The 17093-nt window shown below is 40.4% G+C and overlaps 1 protein-coding gene across 1 annotated transcript in view; it reads right to left on the bottom strand.

Annotated features, from left to right (window-relative positions):
- The window catches only part of LAMC1 (laminin subunit gamma 1), a 124343-nt gene that overhangs the window by 22557 nt on the left and 84693 nt on the right, over window positions 1-17093 (bottom strand). The window contains exons 6-14 of the mRNA XM_060035132.1: window positions 16632-16749; window positions 15903-16001; window positions 15675-15811; window positions 15186-15308; window positions 14907-15096; window positions 14482-14594; window positions 11915-12136; window positions 11605-11793; window positions 66-311 (exon numbers count right to left, since the gene is read on the bottom strand). Coding sequence (XP_059891115.1) covers window positions 66-311; window positions 11605-11793; window positions 11915-12136; window positions 14482-14594; window positions 14907-15096; window positions 15186-15308; window positions 15675-15811; window positions 15903-16001; window positions 16632-16749 — 1437 coding nt within the window. The remainder of the gene's footprint in view (window positions 1-65; window positions 312-11604; window positions 11794-11914; window positions 12137-14481; window positions 14595-14906; window positions 15097-15185; window positions 15309-15674; window positions 15812-15902; window positions 16002-16631; window positions 16750-17093) is intronic.

Here is a 17093-nt window from a genome sequence, read left to right as displayed (position 1 = left end):
ACCGTGCAATGATTCTCAGAACGAATGAATATAACTGTGACGGAATCTGGCCGATGGCCGATTACCTTTGCACTTGTCTGCTGGATTGGGAGCCAGGGGATTTCCAAAAAATCCGTCTTTGCACCGGTCACAGTAGAAGCCTGCCGTGTTATAGATGCACTTCAGGCATTCTCCCGTCAAGCGATTGCAATTTCCAACTGCATTGGGATCGATGTTGTCATTGCACTGGCACAGGCGACAAAGCCTCACAGGGCCGTTTCTACCCAGAGGGTCTCCAAAGTAGCCGTCATCACAGAGCTCACATCTTTTACCTGCGCAGGAGACAATCTGATGTTATGAAAGAAAAGGCCTTAGATGTTTCTAGTGCTACTGGTTACAAACAGTCTGGAGTAAACATCAGATGCAAGGCAACATGGGGCAGTGGACATGGCACCAGACTAGGAGAGCAGAGGACCTGGGCTGCAGTCCTGGCATGGTGAGTGACCTTGGACACATCTCCATTTCCTTATTAGAAAGATAGCACCTGTTTTGCCTCCTTTGCTTCAGTTGTTTTGAGGATTAACTGAAATCATGCACTAGGAGTGCTCTGTAAATGAGTCCAGCTCAGGTTGATTAACCTTTCCAGTCCCAAGGGCTGGTACATTCATCTATGTTTGTTTTTTCCGATAATATTGAGAAAAATGAAAGATGACTCTTGATACCATACATTTCTTATACCACAGGGTGGGCAGGATCATTCTCTTAAAAAATAAACGGCATGTGCTAATCCTCGTTTGAGCAGTGTCAGCTGGCATAGGAGAGAACTTGGACAGCATCATTTGCCACTCACTTCTATTACAACTAAGGGAACAGCCAGGTTGAGAAACTTGCCCACAACCAAACAGCCGATAGTAAAAGAGACAGAGGTAGAATTCAGGGCTCTTTCCACTGTGTTAAACTCACTGCTCCTCATCCTTCTTTTTCCACTTCCCCACTATTATTAGCTCAAGTTGTGTTCTTGGTATCTTTGTAGGCAACTGGGCCTGAATTACCTAAACTTTTTGGAGAAACAGAGGTTTCTTCATTTACTCATCCCACAAATACTAACTGAGCATCTACAGACACTGCTCTAGGTTATCAGGGTGATGTGGTGAACAGGGCGGATGAGGTCTCTGCTCTCACAAAGCTTATGCAGCAACTGAGGGAGACCAGTTCACAGACATATAAATAAACAAGATCACTTCAGAGAGCGACACACATAAAAAAGTTAAACAAAACAGAAACCATGACAGAGAGACAGGGCGAGGGCGACTTTATATTGGGTGGTTAGAGAAAAGCCTCTGTAAGAGGAGACATTTGGGATGACAATGGAAAGACACAAGAAACAAACCATGATAATATCCAAGAGAAGAATGTTCCAGAAAAGCAAGATGAGCTTGTGGAAGCAGTAAGAGACAACCATGTAGGTCACAGTAAGGAAAATGGGTTTAAAGTACAGTGAGATGCTATTAGGGTTTTTTTAAGTGATGAGATCTGATTTACATTTAAAAAGTATTATTCTGGCTGCTCTATGGAGAATGGGTTGTAGGAGAGCAGAGTGAAGCATGGAGACAAATTAGGAGGCTATTTCAGGTGAGAGATGACAGCGGAGTAGACCAGGGTGGTGGCGGTGAAAGTGGTAAAGAGTGCTCAGATTTGAGAGCCAGCAACACCTGCTGACTGACTGCTCCTAGGAAATGAGAGACAGAAGAATCAAGGACAAGCCTCGGATTTTTAGCTTAAGCAACTAGGTAGATGGTAGTGTTTTTACTGAGATGAACAAGACTGGGGAAGGAACAGGTTAGGGTTGGAGAACATCAAAGATCTAGCTTGAATTTGCTTAAATTTGACATTCCTTTAGCCATCTGATTCAAGATCACACCAGAAAATATTTGGTACATTCAAACTAGTGAGATTTGAGGAGAGACATTCACAGAAAAACAGACAGGATGAAAAGGCAGAGGGCTATGTACCAGATGAAGGAACAAGATAAAACCCCAGAAAAACAACTAAATGAAATGGAGATAGGCAACCTTCCAGAAAAAGAATTCAGAATAATGATAGTGAAGATGATCCAGGACCTCGGAAAAAGAATGGAGGCAAAGATCAAGACGATGCAAGAAATGTTTAACAAAGATCTAGAATTAAAGAACAAACAGAGATGAACAATAACTGAAGTGAATAATACACTAGAAGGAATCAATAGCAGAATAACTGAGGCTGAAGAACGGATAAGTGACCTGGAAGACAGAATGGTGGAATTCACTGCCACAGAACAGAATAAAGAAAAAAGAAAAAAAGAAATGAAGACAGCCTAAGACACCACTGGGACAACATTAAACGCAACAACATTCGCATTATAGGGGTCCCAGAAGGAGAAGAGAGAGAGAGACAGGACCAGAGAAAGTACTTGAAGAGATTAGAGTCGAAAACTTCCCTAACATGGGAAAGGAAATAGCCACTCCAGTTCAGGAAGCGCAGAGAGTCCCACACAGGATAAACCCAAGGAGAAACACACCGAGACACACAGTAATCAAATTGGCAAAAATTAAAGACAAAGAAAAATTATTGAAAACAGCAAGGGAAAAACGACGAATAACATATAAGGGAACTCCCATAAGGTTAACATTAACAGCTGATTTCTCAGCAGAAACTCTACAAGCCAGAAGGGAGTGGCATGATATACTTAAAGTGATGAAAGGGAAGAACCTACAACCAAGATTACTGTACCCGGCAAGGATCTCATTCAGATGCGATGGAGAAATCAAAAGCTTTACAAACAAGCAAAAGCAAAGAGAATTCAGAACCACCAAACAAGCTCTACAACAAATGCTACAGGAACTTCTCTAAGTGGGAAACACAAGAGAAGAAAAGGACCTGCAAAAACAAACCCCCCCAAATTAAGAAAATGGTAATAGGAACATACATATCGATAATTACCTTAAATGTGAATGGATTAAATGTTCCAACCAAAAGACACAGGCTCGCTGAATGGATACAAAAGCAAGACCCATCTATACGCTGTCTACAAGAGACCCACTTCAGACACAGGGACACATACAGACTGAAAGTGAGGGGATGGAATAAGATATTCCATGCAAATGGAAATCAAAAGAAAGCTGGAATAGCAATACTCATATCAGATAAAATAGACTTTAAAATAAAGAATGTTACAAGAGACAAGGACACTAAGTAATGATCAAGGGATCAATCCAAGAAGATATAACAATTATAAATGTATATGCACCCAACATAGGAGCACCTCAATACATAAGGCAACTGCTAACAGCTCTAAAAGAGGAAATTGACAGTAACACAATAATAGTGGGGAACTTTACACCTCACTTACACCAATGGACAGATCATCCAAACAGAAAATAAGGAAACACAAGCTTTAAATGACACAACAGACCAGACAGATTTAATTGATATTTATAGGACATTCCATCCAAAAACAGCAGATTACACTTTCTTCTCAAGTGTGCACGGAACATTCTCCAGGATAGATCACATCTTGGGTCACAAATCAAGCCTCAGTAAATTTAAGAAAACTGAAATCATATCAAGCATCTTTTCTGACCACAATGCTATGAGATTAGAAATGAATTACAGGGAAAAAAAAGTAAAAAACACAAACACATGGAGGCTAACAATACTAAATAACCAAGAGATCATTAAAGAAATCAAAGAGGAAATCAAAAAATACCTAGAGACAAATGACAATGAAAACACGACAATCCAAAACCTACGGGATGCAGCAAAAGCAGTCCTAAGAGGGAAGTTTAGAGCTATACAAGCCTACCTCAAGAAACAAGAAAAATCTCAAATAAACAATCTAACCTTACACCTAAAGGAACTAGAGAAAGAAGAACAAACAAAACCCAAAGTTAGCAGAGGGAAAGAAATCATAAAGATCAGAGCAGAAATAAATAAAATAGAAACAAAGAAAACAAGAGCAAAGATCAATAAAACTAAAAGCTGGTTCTTTAAGAAGATAAACAAAATTGATAAACCTTTAGCCAGACTCATCAAGAAAAAAAGGGAGAGGACTCAAATCAATAAAATGAAAAATGAAAAAGGAGAAGTTACAACAGACACCGCAGAAATACAAAGCATCCTAAGAGACTACTACAAGCAACTCTATGCCAATAAAATGGACAACCTGGAAGAAATGGACAAATTCTTAGAAAGGTATAACCTTCCAAGACTGAACCAGGAAGAAATAGAAAATAAGAACAGACCAATCACAAGAAATGAAATTGAAACTGTGATTAAGAATCTTACAACAAACAAAAGCCCAGGACCAGATGGCTTCAAAGGTGAATTCTATCAAACATTTAGAGAAGAGCTAACATGCATCTTTCTCAAACTCTTCAAAAAACTGCAGAGGAAGGAACACTCCCAAACTCATTCTATGAGGCCACCATCACCCTGACACCAAAACCAGACAAAGATACTACAAAAAAAGAAAATTACAGACCATTATCACTGATGAATATAGATGCAAAAATCCTCAACAAAATACTAGCAAACAGATTCCAACAACAAATTAAAAGGATCATATACCAAGATCAAGTGGGATCTATCCCAGAGCTGCAAGGATTCTTCAAATATATGCAAATCAATCAATGTGATACACCATATTAACAAGTTGAATAATAAAAACCATATGATCATCTCAATAGATGCAGAAAAAGCTTTTGACAAAATTCAACACCGATTTATGATAAAAACTCTCCAGAACGTGGGCACAGAGGGAACCTACTTCAACATAATAAAGGCCATATATGACAAACCCACAGCAAACATCATTCTCAATGGTGAAAAACTGAAAGCATTTCCTCTAAGATCAGGAACAAGACAAGGATGTTCACTCTCACCACTATTATTCAACATAGTTTTGGAAGTCCTAGCCATGGTAATCAGAGAAGAAAAAGAAATAAAAGGAATCCAAATTGGAAAAGAAGAAGTAAAACTGTCACTGTTTGCAGATGACATGATACTATACATAGAAAATCCTAAAGATGCCACCAGAAAACCACTACAGCTAATCAATGAATTTGGTAAAGTTGCAGGATACAAAATTAATGCTCAGAAATTGCTTGAATTCCTATAAACTGATGATGAAAAATCTGAAAGAGAAATTAAGGAAACACTCCCGTTTACCATTGCAACAAAAAGAATAAAATACCTAGGAATAAACCTACCTAGGGAGACAAAAGACCTGTATGCAGAAAACTATAAGACACTGATGAAAGAAATTAAACATGATACCAACAGATGGAGAGATATATACCATGCTCTTGGACTGGAAAAATCAATATTGTGAAAATGACTATACCACCCAAAGCAATCTACAGATTCAATGCAATCCCTATCAAATTACCAATGTCATTTTTTACAGAACTAGAACAAAAAATCTTAAAATTTGTATGGAGACACAAAAGACCCTGAATAGCCAAAGCAGTCTTGAGGGAACAAAACAGAGCTGGAGGAATCAGGCTCCCTGACTTCAGACTATACTACAAAGCTCCAGTAATCAAGACAATATGGTACTGGCACAAAAACAGAAATATAGATCAATGGAACAGGATAGAAAGCCCAGAGATACACCCACATACCTATGGTCAACTAATCTATGACAAGGGAGGCAAGGATATACAGTGGAGAAAAGACAGTCTCTTCAATAAGTGGTGCTGGGAAAACCAGACAGCTACATGTAAAAGAATGAAATTAGAACACTCCCTAAACACCATACACAAAAATAAACTCAAAATGGATTAGAGACCTAAATGTAAGACTGGGCACTATAAAACTCTTAGAGGAAAACATAGGAAGAACATTCTTTGACATAAATCATAGCAAGATATTTTTTGATCCACCTCCTAGAGTAATGGAAATTAAAAAAAAATAAACACAAAAATAAACAAATAGGACCTAATGAAACTTAAAAGCTTTTGCACAGCAAAGGAAACGAAAAACAAGACGAAAAAGCAATCCTCAGAATGGGAGAAAATATTTGCAAATGAATCATCGGACAAAGGATTAATCTCCAAAATATATAAACAGCTCATGCAGCTCAGTATTAAAAAAACAAACAACCCAATCCAAAAATAGGCAGAGGACCTAAATAGACATTTCTCCAAAGAAGACATACAGATGGCCAAGAAACACATGAAAGGATGCTCAACATCACTAATTATTAGAGAAATGCAAATCAAAACTACAATGAGGTATCACCTCACACTGCTTAGAATGGGCATCATTAGAAAATCTGCAAACAACAAATGTTGGAGAGGGTGTGGAGAAAAGAGAACCCTCTTGCACTGTTGGTGGGAATGTAAATTGATACAGCCACTATGGAGAACAGTATGGAGGTTCCTTAAAAAACTAAAAATAAAACTACCATATGACTCAGCAATCCCAGTACTGGGCATATACCCAGAGAAAACCATAATTCAAAAAGACATGTGCAGGGGCTTCCCTGGTGGCACAGTGGTTGAGAGTCCACCTGCCGATACAGGGGACACAGGTTTGTGCCCTGGTCCGGGAATATCCCACATGCCGCAGAGTGGCTAGGCCTGTGAGACATGGCCGCTGAGCCTGCGCGTCCGGAGCCTGTGCTCCGCAACGGGAGAGGCCACAACAGTGAGAGGCCCACGTACCACAAAAAAAAAAAAAAAGACACATGCACCCCAATGTTCACTGCAGCACTATTTACAATAGCCAGGTCATGGAAGCAACCTAAATGCCCATCAACAGACAAATGGATAAAGAAGATGTGGTACATATATACAATGGAATATTACTCAGCCATGAAAAGGAACGAAATTGGGTCATTTGTAGAGACGTGGATGCATCTAGAGACTGTCATACAGAGTGTAGGAAGTCAGGAAGAGAAAAACAAATATCATATATTGACGCATATATGTGGAACCTAGAAAATGGTACAGATGATCCAGTTTGCAAAGCAGAAGTTGAGACACAGATGTAGAGAACAAACGTATGGACACCAAGGGGGGAAAGTGGTGGTGGTGGTGGTGGTGGTGTGATGAATTGGGAGATTAGGACTGACATGTATACACTCATGTGTATAAAATGGATGACTAATAAGAAAATAAATAAATAAACATAAATAAACAAAAAATAACAAAAAAATGAAAATTATGTCCCTATTAATATTTAGTTTAACTTCCTTATATCAAACTATTCTCTTTTGAGAAATGGTAGGGAACTCTGACTAAAATGTTTATATACAGCACCATCCTATGCAGTGTCACACACTGGTGAGCATTTTTCCAAGAATAACTTTCCAGTGATTAAAAATTCATGGGATATTAGTATATTAAGAAATTAGAACATGATAAAAATGGCATTTCAAAACATCAAAGAAAAGACAGATAATTAAAAAAAAGACTTGAGGAGAGTTAATAAAACATACTACCCATAGAAGGAAGGGGATAGTGTTGAGAAACCACAAGTAGAGCATAGCACCTGGGGTAGTAACTGCAGGGCTCCAGAACCTTGGCCTCAGAGGGTGGGTTGAGGGAGCAGTTACCAGAACCTAATAGTTTCTAACTTTCTTAAAAAGGGCTGTTTGGAGAAGGTCACCTGCCAAGAGCTGGTAAGTTTGATTAAGGTCACCAAACCACAAGGACCCTACAGAGAGGGGGCCTTGGAGTACATACTCTGCCCTCACTCTCCTTCCTCTCTCTCTCTGATCTCCTACGTGCTTCCCACCACCTGCACTCAAATGGAGGTGGCCATGTGATGTAGTACATGCAGGCCTCATCAGGGTGGAGAAGGATAAAGAATGGATATGGAGGGGCAGATGGAAGGCTTCCAGCCCACCATCCAAGTGGAGACAGCAAGTAGGTAGCTGGTACTCAAGAGAGCGAGGTCAGGGCTGAAGACATGGATTTTGCAGTTGTAGGCACAGAGGGGCTTTTGAAGCCTAAAGATGAGATTTGTTCACCTAAGGAGAGAATATAGATAAAGCTAACATGAAAGCCCTAGGTTGAGAAACAGAAGTGATCAAAGGAGATCCAAGAGAAGAGAAGAAAAGTAGAAGAAAACCAAGGTGAGGGAAGTATCACAAAAAGCAACAGGAGAAAATGTGTGGAGCAAAGTGAGTAGTGAACAGTGTCCGGTGCTGCTGAGAGACCAGGTCAGATAAGGACTGAAAACTGACCACTGCATCTGGCAAACAGAGACCACTGATGAGGTAACAGAAAATGTGGCTGGGGGAGGAGGAGGACACGAAGAAACAGGATGTTAAGAGAGGACAGGAAGCTAGGGGCCCTTCTTGCCTCTGAGGCAAATATTCAATAGTTGCCAGACCCACACCCAAGATCCTTCTCCAGATTAGGATTAAGACACCATTTCAGTTCTGCTTTTTCATCAGGTAGTTTAGCTAGTCTAGATACGATCCATATTTAAAATGTCTTAAAACCTGTTCTGAATAAAACTCAATTAAAAAATCTGCTAGAAAACGTAAAACAGAGCTACATGATAGCCCATGAAAAGCTCTCATTGCAAAATATCTTCCACAGCTACAGCTAGTCTACCCCTCTGTCTCAGAGCCTAGGATGTAGGTTCAAGTCCAGGCTGTACTACTTATATGACTTCGGGCAAATTATAGACTTCTCTTAGTCTTGGTTTTCCTTATTATCCCTCCCACACTGGGAGTGGCGTCTTCCTTTCTTCTCCTTTAGCACTCTTGTGTGTGTTCCTTTATCTGAACTAACCACACTGTATTAAAATGATCTGTGCTTTGCTCCACAGTTTTAGACCCTGAAGATTAGGGACCCTCCTTTATTCATCTTCATGTTCCAAAGCCATGCACTTAAAAAATTTTGTTGAAAAAATGATTATTATTTTTAATTTACCTAAAAAGATTGTTTAAAGTATTAAATTAAATGCAGAAGCATTTCACACATGAAGATTTCAGTGACTATCAGCTGTTATTCATATTCTTCAACAATTTTCTAAACGAGGAACATCTTACTTTGTATCTGCAACCTCTATTCATTTATTCAATAGATACTTGCATTCATTCAACAAACACACGTGCCAAACACTATTCTGGGTGTTAGGGACACAAAAGTGAATTAAACAGACAAAAGTTCCTGCTCTCAAGGAGCTTAAACTGGAGGTGGAGGGGGAAGATAGGTAATCAACAAATGAATACACATAAAAATATCAAGTGGCTAAAAAGTGCTATGAAAAGAAGTAAAGCAGGATATAGGAAAATAAAGAGTGATGGCATTGGACTTCCCTGGTGGCTCAGTGGTTAAGAATCCACCTGCCAATGCAGGGAACACAGGTTCGATCCCTGGTCTGGGAAGATCCCACATGCTGCGGAGCAACTAAGCCCGTGCGCCGCAACTACTGAGCCTGCGCTCTAGAGCCCGCGAGCCACAACTACTGAAGCCCACGTGCCCTTAGAGCCCACATGCTGCAACTACTGAAGCCTGCGCACCTAGAGCCTGTGCTCTGCAACAAGAGAAGCCACTGCAATGAGAAGCCCGCGCACCGCAACTAGAGAAAGCCTGCACGCAGCGAAGACCCAACACAGCTAAAAAAAAAAAAAAAAAAAAAAAGACTGATGGCATTATTTTTCACAGGGTCTGTGCTGTTTTCATGCAGACTTCTACATCCTAATTAACATCCTCAAGAACTGCTATAGATCATTTCCTTCAATCCAGGTGATAACTAACAAAACAAATACAGCTGACCCTTGAACAATGCGAGGGTGGACGATCCCTCTGCACAGTCAGAAATCCTTATACAACTTATAGTCATCCAGCCCCCACCTCCTGCGGCTCCTCTGAGTTTGCAATTCCACATCCAGGGATTCAACCAACTGTGGATTGTAGTACTGTAGTATTTACTATTGAAAAAATCTCATACAAGTGGACCCATTCAGTTCAAACCTGTGTTGTTCAAGGGTCAACTGTGTATTTCACAAATCTGATTAGTGACTAATATGTGTATAACATTTCCTAAAATCTCCTATATGATACTCCATCTCTCTATAAGCATCCCGAATAATTTTACTTCACCATTTGTACTATTTAGTATAGATATGAGAACGACTCCACAATGCCTAACTGTTTAGTTTACTGTCCAGTGAAACAACAGAATCAGTAGAGGGATCTCTTATCAAAATGCTCTATTAAGTACTTCTGAGAGTAGACACTGAACGAGGGATACTTACTATACTCTGTGGCAGCAGAGTAAAAGGTCCTAAGAACCTGGGTACAGCAGGGAGGGTTCATTGAGGAAAACCATCCTGGGGAAGTGACGTTTCAACTCAACCCACAGAACAGACAGGAGTTGGCTAAGAAAAGTGAGAGAGTCGGGTAAGCACTCTAAAGAAAGAGAACAGCACGTGGCAGGCCAGAGTCGGGCACACCTGAGCCCAGGAGGGCAGGAGCAGAGGGTACAAGTGCAGCGGTGGGTGGTGGGGAATGAGGCTGGAGAAGTCTACCTCTAAGAGACTCTGTTGGGCCACTGTTTTCTTAAAAAAAAAGGAGAAAAGGGTCAAAAATATGAAATTCTACACTAACTTCTACTCCTTATTTTTTCAACTACCTTAAGCAAATGATTGGCTCTCCCTGTGTGGCACTGCCCTTGTGCTCGATGTGCGGTCAGGGGAGAAGTGGAAGGAAGGTGGAGTGTTTTAATGCTTCCCAATGATTAAAGAATGTTTTGATGAGACATGAGAGATACAGAGTATGAGCTCAGTGTTTTGGTTTTTCTACTTATGTTCATGCTCTCTAGCAGTATCTTTTGAACAAAGAGCTTGTAACGGAGTCAAAGTCTGTATCAGAAGCCTGGCCAGAACCTCTCCATTACGTGGAGGCTAAAGTCAATGGAAGAAAGGGCAACGGTCAACAGTGAGCCCCCGTCTCCTCTGTGAATCAGCACAGGCAACTCCTTGAGTAGCCAGGAAAGATCTAGTTTTATGTTCTTATCAAAAAGAAAGAATCTCAGAGAATGGGAACAGAGGTCTTATCCAAAGCTCTACAAATATTTTTTTCCCCAACTAAATGCGATGGGCCCTGATACACTGAAAGGACTATTTAGATAAAGAATTTAAAGAATTTTAAAATTACCACTTTACACCAAGAATCCCAGGGCAGCCTCACAAACTAAAACTCAAGTTTTGATTCGCGTCTTGTAAGGGAGAGTATATTGTAGTGATCCTCCTCTTTGGAGCCAGAATGCCTGGGTTGAAATTCCAGCTGCTCCAATGACTATAGCCATGTAGCCTTGGACATGTAACTTAATGTCTCTGTGCCTCAGTTTTCTTAGCTGTAACCTGAGGATAATGCAAGAAGCTATCTCAGAGGGTTGTGAGGATTAATGAGGCAGTATATGTTAAAGTGCTTAGAAAAGCACCTGGCCATAAATATGTTAGCTACTATTAGTAATTGATATGCATTTTACAAATCCATAATAAACCTGTTTCCTACAAAACTTTTGCCTACTAGGAAAACTAACCATGGAACCAAACAAGAAAATCCAAAAACCTCCAAAGTCCTTCTTCCCAAGGTGTTTCTGTGGATAGAGCAGACTTACCAGTGGTGCCAGTAGGACAGTTGGTGCACACCACCTCCTGTGTCTTAGGGACAACAGCACAACTGGAGCCCCCAGGACACGGACAGGGCTGGCAATCAGAGGAGGTGCCCACGGTTGAATCGCCATAGTACCCGTCACTGCATTTCTCACAGTGGGGCCCGGCTGTATTCTCTCTGCAGTTACAAACACCTATTTGGAGAGCAGGTGTGAGAAAACAGGTGAGTGTATAAGCAAATAAGACAACGAGCACTTCCAACCACCTGCTAAAGAGAATTTAGGTCTAGCAAGCCCCCAAAGGTCATCTTCTCACCTGTCTCAGGGTCACAGGTCTCACTGTGCCCATTGCAGGTACAAAGCACACATGGACTGTATGGTCCAAGACTCGGAGTTTCTCTTCTGTAACCGGAGAGGCACATCTCACAAAACTGCCCTCCGTATCCCACAGGACAGGTGCAGGACTCCACCCAAGTCGCAGGGACCCCAGGCCCGGGACGAGCGCTTGCCAGGGTGACATCATCCAAATATCCAGCACCTGTGTATGATGTGGAGAAGAGGATCACTGAACTGGCTTTCGTACGCCAAAACTTCTTGCAAAGTCAATAATGCGAAGGGGTAACCACACCCAAAATTTCAGAGACAATCAACCATCAGTTTAATTCATCTGTTGGAGAAGATAACCAGAAAATAGCATGTAGAACAATTATGTGCTACCTGGTGCTAAGTATCTGGAATGGTGGTAGAGCAAAATTCATTTTTTAAACACACACATACACACACACACACACACACACACAGATTTGTTGGATTTTACAGTTCTCCCAATCACCAATGTGAAAAATGAAAAGCACTGGGCAATAATCTGGGGCAAGAAAAGATGAAAGGAAGAATGTGGAAATAACAAGAGTTTAAGGCGACAGCCATTAAGCCGTGTTTTTGTTCTTTTCCCACAAAATCAGGCACTGATCATAGAGCTCAAGGATAAGAAAGCAGGGGAAGCACCTGTCGACAAGTACCACTCAAATTATATTTTTTGCCCTGCATAAAACAGAAAAAATAAGTAAACAAGTTCTAATAATCAGGGCTACTTTGACAAATATGTAATTATTCCAAAGCTGTTATGCCGTATATCATAATGCTTTCCCGTTTCCAGAAGAAAATAAAAATAGAGGAAGCCTTATATTGGCTTAGCCCAATGGTTCATCCAACCTAACAGTGCACATGACAGACTCAGCAGGAACACCCTATGGAAGAGGCAGGTTTTGATTGTATCATCATATTTCCCTTTAATTTCCATTCCACTCCTGTCTCTTGCACTCTTATCTTTCAAGTGTATTTCCCCATGTTATGAAATATCACTTGCTGTTTATATAATCCTTAGAAACTGATGACCTGAGGCTAAAGGACAGCTCTTCTATTTCTGCCTTGAATTTAGTTAACTTTTACTACATTTATGGGTTTTTTCAACATTAGATCATGAGAGACATCTCCACTGTTAATGTGCTTCCAACTTCAAACATTCTTAAGCCTCCCCATCCTAAAAGTACTCTTTCTTCGATCTGTCCCTACTCCCTAATTAGAGTCCAGTCCCTGTCTTTTCCTTCCATCACAGCCGAACTTCTTAAAAGAATAATCTGTATTTTACTTCCTTCACCTTTGAATTTACTTAATTCGTGATCTAATTTACTTAATTAAATAACTGCAATCTAACTTCAGTTTCAACACTTTTTTTTTTTTTTTTTCCTGCGGTACGCAGGCCTCTCACTGTCGTGGCCTCTCCCGTTGCGGAGCACAGGCTCCGGACGCGCAGGCTCAGCGGCCATGGCTCACGGGCCTAGCCACTCCGCGGCATGTGGGATCTTCCCGGACTGGGGCACGAACCCATGTCCCCTGCATCGGCAGGCGGACTCTCAAACCACTGCGCCACCAGGGAAGCCCAACACTTCTTAAAAAAACAAACAAACAAAAAAAACCCCTCACCAATGATTCTTCAGTTACCCAATACCAAAATCCAATTGTACTATCTTCCTAAACCTGTTAATTGTTCCTCTTCCTTGAAATTCTTTTTCTCTCAAGTCTCAGGTCATGGTCCTTAAATAACTGTTTCCAGGATTGCATCTTCTTTTCTCTTTCTGTATTTTTTTGTTACATTTCCAAGTTTAAAAATGATTACCCATACGGTGACAACCCTTTGATTCTAGATCTCCAGTCTCAACTTCTTCGTAAGCCCCATCCATATGTCTAACTACTTATAAGACATTTTCATCTGGATATTCACGCAGGCATCTCAAAAATCAACACATCCAAGCTGCTGATGCCACTTTCAATGCCACACCACCACTCTGATTCCTCTTCCCCCAGACAGCTTTACCTTTCTATAGAAATAGGTCCTCATTAAAAAAAAAAAAAAAAAATTATAGGAAAAAAATTTAAAGAAATGCTTAAAAACAGCTTTTTAAATTTAAAATTATAACAAATGTTCATTCAGTAATTTTTAATTTTTCATAATTTAGCCAATTTAGTTAAAAGGGCTTGATAGTTACATAAGCAAGAAATAAAAAGAAACAAAGGTTAAGCAATGTGAGCCAGCAGAATTATATTTGGGATTCTTAGAAGATTCTAATTATAGATAATGTAACCTCAATAGGCTTATTTATTATAAAACAATACTATTTACTAATTTTGGCTAATTTTCTCCAGGTCCTTAAAAGTAGTTTTAAAATGCATTATTTTTATACATAATTCATGTATGATGAGGCAGTTTATACCACTTCTCTAGGATCAGTGTTATAGTATTAGGACTTTAGAGATAAACTTTTGATTATGGATCCTTTTATCTAATCATCTTAAATGATTCTCTTAAATTATATCATAACTTACTTCTCTCACTATATGTCCCACGGATCTTGATAGAGGTCAAATTGTTTAGGAGTTTCTGAAATTCAAAAGGGGTAAGAGTAGGCCTCCAAGGGTAATCTGTTGCTTCATGGAGCCTAGAGAAAAAGGAAGGGCCACATTAACCTCTGTAAGGACAATTCTGGGTGCTGAGAAAGCATTTCTTACTCATTTATGCCACCAACAATGCACTGCTCTGCCAATCTAACCAGGTCAGAGATGAGTCTGTTGGTTTGACAGTACAACTGGAAAAGGTACACGTCAACAAAGGGAAAGTTCCCTTTTACAAAGCCACCTTGAGAAGCCAGAAGTTTTTCTTCGACACACACCTTGAGGCCTGGTGAGCTTTGACAAAGAAACCACTTTTATAATTCTGGTCAAGTCAGATTTTAAAAACAGAACTGTCTTACCTGAAGACATATTTCACAGTGGTCTCACTCGGATAGGAATTGCCCTGAGCGATCAAGGGCACAGACACTCTTAGGCCAGCTCCCTCAAGCACCAGGTCTTCTGCAGAGAGGCGAGTGTCTCGCCTGTCCACTCGAAAGGAGAAGGAGAAGTTCTGACCATAACTCAACACCTGCTTGCCCAAGAACTTTGCTGGAAGGCAGACACAATGGTGAGCAAGAATGTGAGCGTAGGAATAAACGGGCATACGCCAAGCCAGACCGCTTCCTAGCCTTACTTACCGGGGGCAATGAAGTACCTAGGAAAGTAGCTATCTGAAATGACAGCGATATCTTGCCTCTCAGAGGACCACTCAAATGATGCTTCAGAGCCATCCCTTTGTTCCACACGCCACCCATCCTCATCTGCAAGCAGAGGATGGAACACAAATGCCGTTACTTTGTAAATGTCCTGAATTCAGGTCCTCTATATACCACAAAATATATAGCAAGTCATCAATGAAAGTTTTTTAATAAATGGAGGCTATAACAGTACCTATATATGCTATACCCCTCAAGCTAAACTATCTTATATAATAGTTTATACTTAATTTGGTAAATTCTAAAACCATTTATATATACTTTCATTAAATTAAAAAGCCAAACAAAAATCACATACATTAAAAAACAAAGTGCTGATACCGTCAAAAGGTGCTCAAAGAGCTACTGACTTTTTAACACTGTAAGTCTAGTCTCACGATTCTAGAGGACAGAAGGAAAGGTCTACTTTACCTGTCTGAAAGGTAGAGGTTATAGAATAAACGCTGTAGCCGACAGCATTTGTACAGACAGAAGAATGCCCAAAGCAGAAGCAAGGTGTGCAACCCATAGGATTAGATGATTCCAGATTAAAAAATCCAGGTTTGCATCTGAAAGAGATTAAGATACAATCAGGTATTCATTGTACTTGAAATATGGTAACAGAGAAAATACAATACGGCTAGAGAAAAAATGAGCTACCTCTCACAATTGAAGCCTTCGACATTGTCTTTGCAAACACATCTTCCTGTTTCAAAATTACATTCGTCTGTGCTGCCAGAAGGATTACAAGAGCATGGCCTATTGGATGGAAAATGGAGGAAAACAATGAAATAAGAGAAAAGATAAAGAAATTCCACTCAAAGTCAATCTTTTGTTTTATATGTTAACAGATTTTTAAAAAAGGAATTCCTTTTTTAAAAAGGAATAGAAAGAGCAAAATGAATCCTAAAGTCGTCTTTATATTTGGATTTGATTTCAGTCAAGGATAACCATCACATTTAGACACTGAAAACTCTGCTTCACCTCTGTACAGAACAATCCTGGATCATCATTACAGCGAGAAGACAGCGAGAAGCCTTAAATCTTGGTTTACAAGTATCATGGGGGGAAAATGTTTATATGGCTGCAGATTAGCTACAACATCTATTATTAAGAATCAGCTACATTTGGGCTTCCCTGGTGGCGCAGCGTTCGAGAGTCTGCCTGCCGATGCAGGGGACACGGGTTTGTGCCCTGGTCCGGGAGGATCCCATATGCCGCGGAGCGGCTGGGCCCCTGAGCCATGGCTGCTGAGCCTGCGTGTCCGGAGCCTGTGCTCCGCAACGGGAGAGGCCACAGCAGTGAGAGGCCCGCGTTCCACAAAAAAAAAAAAAAAAAAAAAAAAAAGAATCAGCTACATTTGGATTCTGCCCCCTTGAAAAATCTTACCTGCATCCAGCCTCAGTAAGAGAATGGTACCCAGGCTGGCAACGGTCGCATTTGTCCCCCATCACTCCAGGCTTACAGCTACATCTGCCATAGCTATCACACTGTGTACTGAGAGAACCTGAAATTTAAAGTGCTCAGTGTCAACCACCAGTTAGGTAAGTAAAATGAATGTCTCAAAGAAAGAAGGTTGGTAACTAAAAACAATGCCTGAAAACCAGAATGCAGATTGTTTTTCAGTATCTAGATGGTAACCAAGAGAATAAAGATCAAATTTTAAATCAGATCACTCTCAAAATCATACCCCTTTAAGCCATGACTTTTAAACTTTCCAGACATACACCCTAAGATGAATCCACTCATAACTGCTGAAAAACACTAACGAATCACTCTGTACCCAATGGTAAACCGTACACAAAACCAGTCACTGCTCTGTGGACGAGCACAGGCTCCTTATGGCCTGTG

The sequence above is a fragment of the Delphinus delphis genome, chromosome 1 (assembly GCF_949987515.2).
Source record: "Delphinus delphis chromosome 1, mDelDel1.2, whole genome shotgun sequence".
In the NCBI taxonomy this organism is placed as follows: domain Eukaryota; kingdom Metazoa; phylum Chordata; class Mammalia; order Artiodactyla; family Delphinidae; genus Delphinus; species Delphinus delphis.
This window is presented reverse-complemented; position numbering and strand designations above follow the sequence as displayed.